We start from the raw sequence: 7358 nt of genomic DNA, 5'->3' as shown, positions 1-7358 counted from the left end.
CAGCGTCGAAGAGCAAAGAGGATAATTTCACGACGCGGGCGAGAGCTCAAAACAGGCGAAAACTCCCATACGTAATATATGGACAGCCCTTTTCATTTTTTAAATTTTCAATAAAACCATAAAAGACTAATTTTTTTTTTACATTCGTCAATCAAATGACACACTGTTAGCCGGCCTTTTCAGCTACCACCATAAACAAGTTAAGCGACGCCAATACCAAACGTCAAGCGTCGATATGAAGCTGCTGAGCTAAACTACTTTGCTATGATAGACTGGTTGACTGCTATTAGTATTGCCAGCGCTGCTGCTACCTCTGCTAACGCCTCTGCCNTGCTTTTGGCCGGCTTGATTGCCTGCGGCAGAGGCTGGCAGCGACGTTACGGCTGGCGTTGTTGGCGGCTGCCTTTGCTGGCTGCTTGTGCGGTGGTTGTTGGTGCTGCTGTTGCTTGGGATATGTGCGCGCACCATTTTTGCGCTTCCAACTACTATATCAGCTGAAGTCAGCTGCAGATTGTGTTTATTTACGCTCGAACACCGAACGTGGTAGCAACGCGACAAAGAAGAAATAACCGCAGCAAAAGTACAAATTGAAAATAAACAAATTTAAAAATTAAAAATCTAATAAAATAGTAACTCAATTAAAAGTGCCTGCAAAAAGTGATTACCTACACCTATACTGATTAGTAGTAGATGAACTGAGTAAATTGAAAGCAAAGCGACTAACAGCAGAGACCCTAAATGGTTATCAGCAGTCTAGAAGGTGTTTTTTTTTAATATTTCCAATTAAATTGCAACAAACGCGCCTTTGGAGTTTTAATTAAATTTACGCAAATTAAAAGATTTTTGTGCGAAGATTTGGCTATCTTGAAATTGACTTTAATCTCATTAAAAAAAAAAAAACTTTCTTTGTGCACCTTAGTTTTACACATTCGCAATTTTGTGTGTTGGGTGGTGCTTGAAAGACATCCACAACTGTTACAAATCGGCAAGCAAAAAACGCCAAAAAACCCCAGTTCAAAACCACCTACGAGCAATTGATGCAGCTGGATCGCACTTTCCTTTTTCTGAACATATTTCTGCACAAACGCTTTTTTGAAACTTTTTTTGAGGTGAAAATAAAAAAAAAACAGGCTGCTGACGCTAAATGGACGGGCAATAAGTGTTTGAAAACAATTGGTCAAGTGAAATTGCAACAGAAATTAAGTTGCTGTGTCTGTTTGTTTTTTTTTTCTTGTTGCTTGTTGCTAACTTTTGATTTTAGTTTTGCAGCGCCCACTTGCACTTGCACTTGCACGCACACACACACACACACTGGCGCACACGATCGCACAATCGCACACCCGCGCGCGCATTGAAGCGGTGAATTAATTGTTGACTTTCATTTCATCGATTGCCAGCAGCAGCAGCAGCAGCACATCCACTCTGTAAGCTTTGTGCAGAAAACAATCTTCGCGCCACGTATATGTACTCGTAGATATCTATTGAACCCACCCATTGGACATTTGTTAGTGATTTTGCAACGCTTTAATTGCCAACAAGTGCTATTGTGATTTCTGCTAAACAGCACCAATTTAAAGAAATAAATAATAAAAAAAAAAAAAATTATAAAAAAATTTGGCGCACACATTTCGCATTGCGAAAGCATACCCATTTTACAGTCGATATAAATACATAAAAGCACCACCACTTGAATACAATTAAATATAAAAATGGAGGAGAAACGTGGTAAGTGAATTTTGTAACAAAGACTTGAAAGAGTTTGTAATTAGAGTTTGGGAAAACCTTGCAGCAGATCTCTTGAAAAAAAACACTTGTTACAGTTGTTCATTTTTTTTATAGGTATTTGGCTCGAACAAAAGTGAAATTATTGGAATTACTGAATACAGAAGTAATTGGGCGAAAAATATTAAAAAAGCTTAAAAAGCAGTTCATAAAAGCAGCTACTTAATTTTAATGTCCCACGTAGTGAAATATTTCTTTATATGCTTTAAATAAATGACAAGGCAAACTTTAGAGTCAATGGCTGGAATTTTCGTTTAGATAATACACTAGGTGCAGGGTTTTGTGTAAGCAAGTTTTTTCTGGTATTCGAATTTGATAGACGGTGGTGTCAGGACTTGTCAACTGCAATTTGTTTACTTGGCAACACTTAGCTCTGCTGTTATTAGTCAACTTTAAAGCTGGTAAAGTTGACGGGGATATGTTGAATAGCCAAATTAGAATAATTTCCGCGGGTTTCCTGTTTTTGGGGAAGCGCTCTACCAGTATTTTATTTTCTCAATTGTTACCCAATACTTCAAAAAGATTTCGGTACCCGCTACTTCCCTTTCGGTACGCAATACCTTTTCTCTACATTAAACCTGCGCCACTTTATATATTTCGAGTTTATAAAAAAAATTAATTTAATACTATTTTATATGATATCGGCCTTAGTGGATCCAAGGTTTAAGCAAAATGCTTTCGACGGCTGAAGAGGTCTTTCAGGCCTACAAAGATAATATCGTCTGATTCATCTAGAAAAAAAATGATTCAGACAAGTAAGAGTTCCTATGCATTATGGCGACGGGCCGACACATATGTCCATATATACATTTTTGATTTGAATCAATATTAAAAGCTCTCTTGGCCCCTACATTCGGCTGTTGATGAGCGAGTCTCCCCTGTACCGTTTTTTTTCATATTTTTGGCCTATGTGCGCTTTTATTAGAGACCGAGTATCAAAAGTATTGGATACTCTATCAATACTTAAAAGTACCAACTCAGCACATCACTAAATATAAATAAGTACACTGAAGCACTGATTGCATAAAACGAATACTTATTTGTACTGAAATTTAAAAAAAATTACATTATGACACAAATGAAGTACCTACAGTTCTAAACTTCTTCCACTTTAGTGTGCACCTCCTTAGAGGTTACTCTGTTTTTAAAGAGATATATGAAAATACAGTGAAACTTCGATGTAACGAAGTTGAAGGGGTTGGCTAAATCCATTGTTACATCTACGGTTTCGCAATATTTCAATACAAAGATATTTTAGAAAAATCATTATAAATACCAAGTGTTCACAAATCCAAAAAAATTTAAATATATTCGAAACAATTAATATACTCACGAAACTATGGGCGTTTTTTTTCTCTCCGAGTTAGGGCTTTTTTAAAGACTTTGAAATGTCAAAGGTTAATTCAGAAATTTTGTTTTAATGCAGTGCAACCTAGAATAACAATATGAGTACCCAATCAAAGAGAAAATTTAAAAAAAAAATTTTTTTTTTTTTTGAACTTTCAATTATTTTGATTTTTAAACTAATAAAGCTAGAAGGACGAAATTGGAGAGTGTGGTCATGTGTATATTGGTCCTTAATACATAATTTTATCAAAAAGAAATATTTCAAATTTTCAAGGACAATCAAGGTGGCGCCAAAAAATATAATCATTTTTAATTCTGCAGAATTTTTTCCTTTATTTGATAACCACATTGATATTTTACATTGCATGGAATTTTTCAAATATTTTTTTTAGTTAATTTTATCTTTCCTATAATCCTGACATCATATAAAAACTAAAAGCACAGTTTTTCTATTTTTGGCCCTAGTGTCGCAAATATATTGATTTTTCGTGTGTAAAATTTAGTGTCGCATGGAATTATTTGTAGTTTTTGTTTTCTTTTTAACGGGACTCTAACGAATGTTTTCATGCTCAAAATTTCTTTCTTATACATATCTATAGAAATTTTTGTATGCGAAATTTCACTAGAACGAGCTTTTTTCAGAGGACTCAACACAAATTTTGTAATATCGAGTTTGTCTTTATATAAACGTTCGTTATAGTGATGTTTCACTGTACCTGGCATATCTTTTCAACAATATGACACTCTTCAAAACAGAATGAGTAATAAAATATAAAAGGTGGGAATAAAACTGGATTTCCTCTGCTCTGCTCAGCATTGAACCTGAGGCCTAACTAATCTCAAGCGACTCGTGTTCAATCCGTTTACTTAACGCTTATCAGTTAATCTCTCAGCTCAACCTTAAGCGCCTTACCCCATAGACATTACTTTTACCATTTAAAGCAAAAATGTAGCGTTTAGGATCGTTTCGTGAAATGCTCCAACTCCACAGAGAGAATAATTTCATAAAGAAATACCAATTTCTAAATGATGAGAGTCATTTAAAAACTTAGTACTCATTTACTGAAAAGTAGCGCTTTTTGAGTTGTGACAGTTTTTCTAAATCTAGAGGCTTTCTAACACTGACAAATGGGATAAACACAGATGTTTTTGGAAGGTTACTGAAAGAAAACCAGAATATTCAGAAGAATACAAATATGGCTTCGAACAATTAGCTACCTCTTAAAGGCGTCAAATAGCTGTATGTAGAATCCATAAGAGAGAAAGAAAACAATAAGGTGATTTGCAAAACAGATTATCGCGCACTTGTGACAACCTATATATGTATGTACGTACATATGTATGCGAATATTTTTATTTCGGCATATTTTTAACGCTGAGAATATAATAACATTATTTACCAATGAAATTTTTTTATTCCAACCAAAGAATTAAAAAAAAAAAACAAATGCCGCTTTTGTATGCAGCTGTTGATGTCATCGTAAAATTGAGAACACAACGACAATAAATTTCACATTACATTTAAACTCCTTAACCCCTTTTCGCTGTTGAATTTATGGCGCAATACCAAAATGTTAACACTTAAAGAAAACAGCTGTAAAAATATTTTTTTTTCTCTCGCAGTTTCTTATTTATTATACTACATAAAAAAAAAGTATCGCCTGAAGTCCAGAAATTTCGCACAATTTTTATATCAATCTAACAAAATGAATCATTTCAACAACAAATAAATAACAAACCTGAAATTTTGACTTTGATTTGTGCTGCAGATGATGGGGGAAACCAAAATATACATACATACATATGTAGTATACTGCAGGAATTTTAAAGATGTTGTATGAAAAAAAAAACAAATTAAAGCATACAAGCATATTAAAATTACTATAATTAAAAAATATATATATTTAATCACATTCACTAAACAATTCTTTAAAATCTTACTTGTCCATCTTCAGCAGCTGACTTCCTACATTAGTTTGTTTACTTACGCTGCGTATTTTAATTTATCGTCTTCTATTTTCGCAAACACACAAGTGAAAATGACGGTTTCACTAATGCGGCGTACACAAAATGTCCAACGGTGTCATCAACTCTTTTGACTGACTGCTGGATTAATGGGATGTGTAAATTTGGTGAAGTCACGTTTTATTCGCGTTGCTTTGCTATTTTCGCCGGCTATTTTTAAATTTATTCACACGCATAGATACATACATACATACATACAAGTGGTATAATAGCAAACAAGCATTTGAAGCACCTATGTATGTACATACCCGGTCGGGAAACGTACTGGTGCCGAATTGGTTCTGTATTAGAGATGCATTGCGTTGTCCTAGGAAGACTCAATTGCCCCCCGCTGCATCGCTTTTTCGTTAGTTCCGAACCAGTTCTAAAATCGACAGATGAGAAAGGTATCATGATGTTTTCAATCGTTTTGGTTCTTCCGTGTGCTCGATTTTAAATTATTTTCAAAGAAATGTGTTTTCAATTTCATATTAAATTTGTTTGAATGTTTGTAAGAAATGTACGTTTACATACCTTTGGCTGTAGCTGAGTTTGCAGAGGTGCACGCTGTTATTGGTTATATTCGAGACCATTATTGGTTATATACCAAACTATGAAAATGAATCTGCGAAGTGCAGAATGAAAGCATATTTGAACGAAAAAGCCGCCAAACACAAATCCATGTAAAGTTAGCAAGCCGCCCCCTGCATCACTTTTTTGGTAGCTGCGAACCAGTTCTGAATTCGCCACCTCAGCTATAGATTTCTAATTAAAAAAGTGAAATGAAATAGTTTTTTTTTTTTTAAGAACCACAATTCGCTGATTTTGGCCTGGTTGGGATCTAGTTACTATAGGGCTGGTTCGTTTTTAGCGACAAAAATCTAGAACGGAACCAGCAATTTTAATCACTGGTTCGCGGTTTCCCTGCAAGGTACGCAAACATAAGTCCATAAATACGTAGATACATATGCATGGGATGCAAACTATGTTTGAAACATTTCAATAATTCAAGCATCAAGTTTAAGTTCATACACATACCTACATTTTGGGTCAATTATTACACATTTATTAGCGACTAATGCCTATCTAAAGTTCACAACTTAACAAATAGCCTACAGTTCATAAAGAAGCAACTACAACCAGCCTAATGACTGACTATAGTAGATTAAAGTAATTTATTAACAAATAAACAAAATCATAAACCCAAACATTTACTAACTATTAAAATTTAACTAATATCAAACATATCTATCTGTAGCCATAAACACGTCAAGATAAAATCACTAATTTTTTTGGCGCCCATAATTTTTGTATTTATTATCGATACATATGTACATGTCGTCGTTTAAAGCACAAAACCGCGTATCAAGAAAATGCAAAACCTTGTATGAGAGGTTGCCTAAATTTTACAGAAGAGAGTAAAACTTGTCTTAATACAAAACGGTACTCTCTTTTTAACTTGAAATATCTCTTCTTCTTATGTCTAAGTATCGATATTTTAGTATAACTGGTTAAGGGTTTGATGCCAGGGGCTTCCGGTGAGCAAATATCTTTTTTTGGCACAAATGTCAGTTACGAGGATTTGCAGAACCACAATAGGCGGTTTTGTACTTTAAACGACGATATGTATGTTTGTATGTGATGGCTAGTTATCGCTAACACTTTTCACGTTTGGAGAAATTCTCCGCTAATTATGAGAAACTACTACGAAACCTGTGCTCTTGTTTGGATAATTTTCTACAATAAACTTTTTTGAAATCTGTTTTAAGCTTGAAATGTGACTTGAAGAAATTTCTTGATAATAAATTCTTTGTTAAAATCTACTTTTCTTTTCAGCGCATATATTTTGCTATTCTGCATTTAATTATAGAGGTTGAAAATTTAACAAATTTTTTTTTAAGAACTTCTTCCAATACAAATCTATATATCGTCGTTTAAAGTACAAAACCGCGTATCGTTATCCATTCATATTAAAATATCGATCCTTCGATATAAGAAGGAGAGGAGGATAAAAGAGAGACTCGTTTTGAAATAAGAAAAGCTTCTTCTAGCTGACTGCTGCGGCAAGTTGTGTTGGAGAGAAAGAAGTCTTATTCCTATTTGTGCCTAGCAGCGACTGTGTTCTTCACATTGATCCGGTCATAAGTACAATATGCCATAAGGTGGCAAATTTCATCGACCACTACATTAAGGAGCAGGTGTGGTAGATATTATCCGACTGTACT

General features: G+C 34.3%; 1 protein-coding gene across 1 annotated transcript in view; it reads left to right on the top strand.

The window, feature by feature from the left end:
• Positions 1 to 534: 534 nt before the first annotated feature.
• The window catches only part of LOC108371270 (aquaporin AQPAn.G-like), a gene marked incomplete at its 3' end in the record, with an annotated part of 44553 nt that continues 37729 nt past the window's right edge, over positions 535 to 7358 (top strand). Inside the window, exons 1-2 of the mRNA XM_017626797.1 lie at positions 535 to 760; positions 1262 to 1725. Coding sequence (XP_017482286.1) covers positions 1710 to 1725 — 16 coding nt within the window. The remainder of the gene's footprint in view (positions 761 to 1261; positions 1726 to 7358) is intronic.

The sequence above is a fragment of the Rhagoletis zephyria genome, unplaced genomic scaffold, assembly GCF_001687245.7.
Source record: "Rhagoletis zephyria isolate East Lansing unplaced genomic scaffold, Rhagoletis_zephyria_1.1 Rzeph_scaffold_04839, whole genome shotgun sequence".
NCBI classification, from domain to species: domain Eukaryota; kingdom Metazoa; phylum Arthropoda; class Insecta; order Diptera; family Tephritidae; genus Rhagoletis; species Rhagoletis zephyria.
This window is presented reverse-complemented; position numbering and strand designations above follow the sequence as displayed.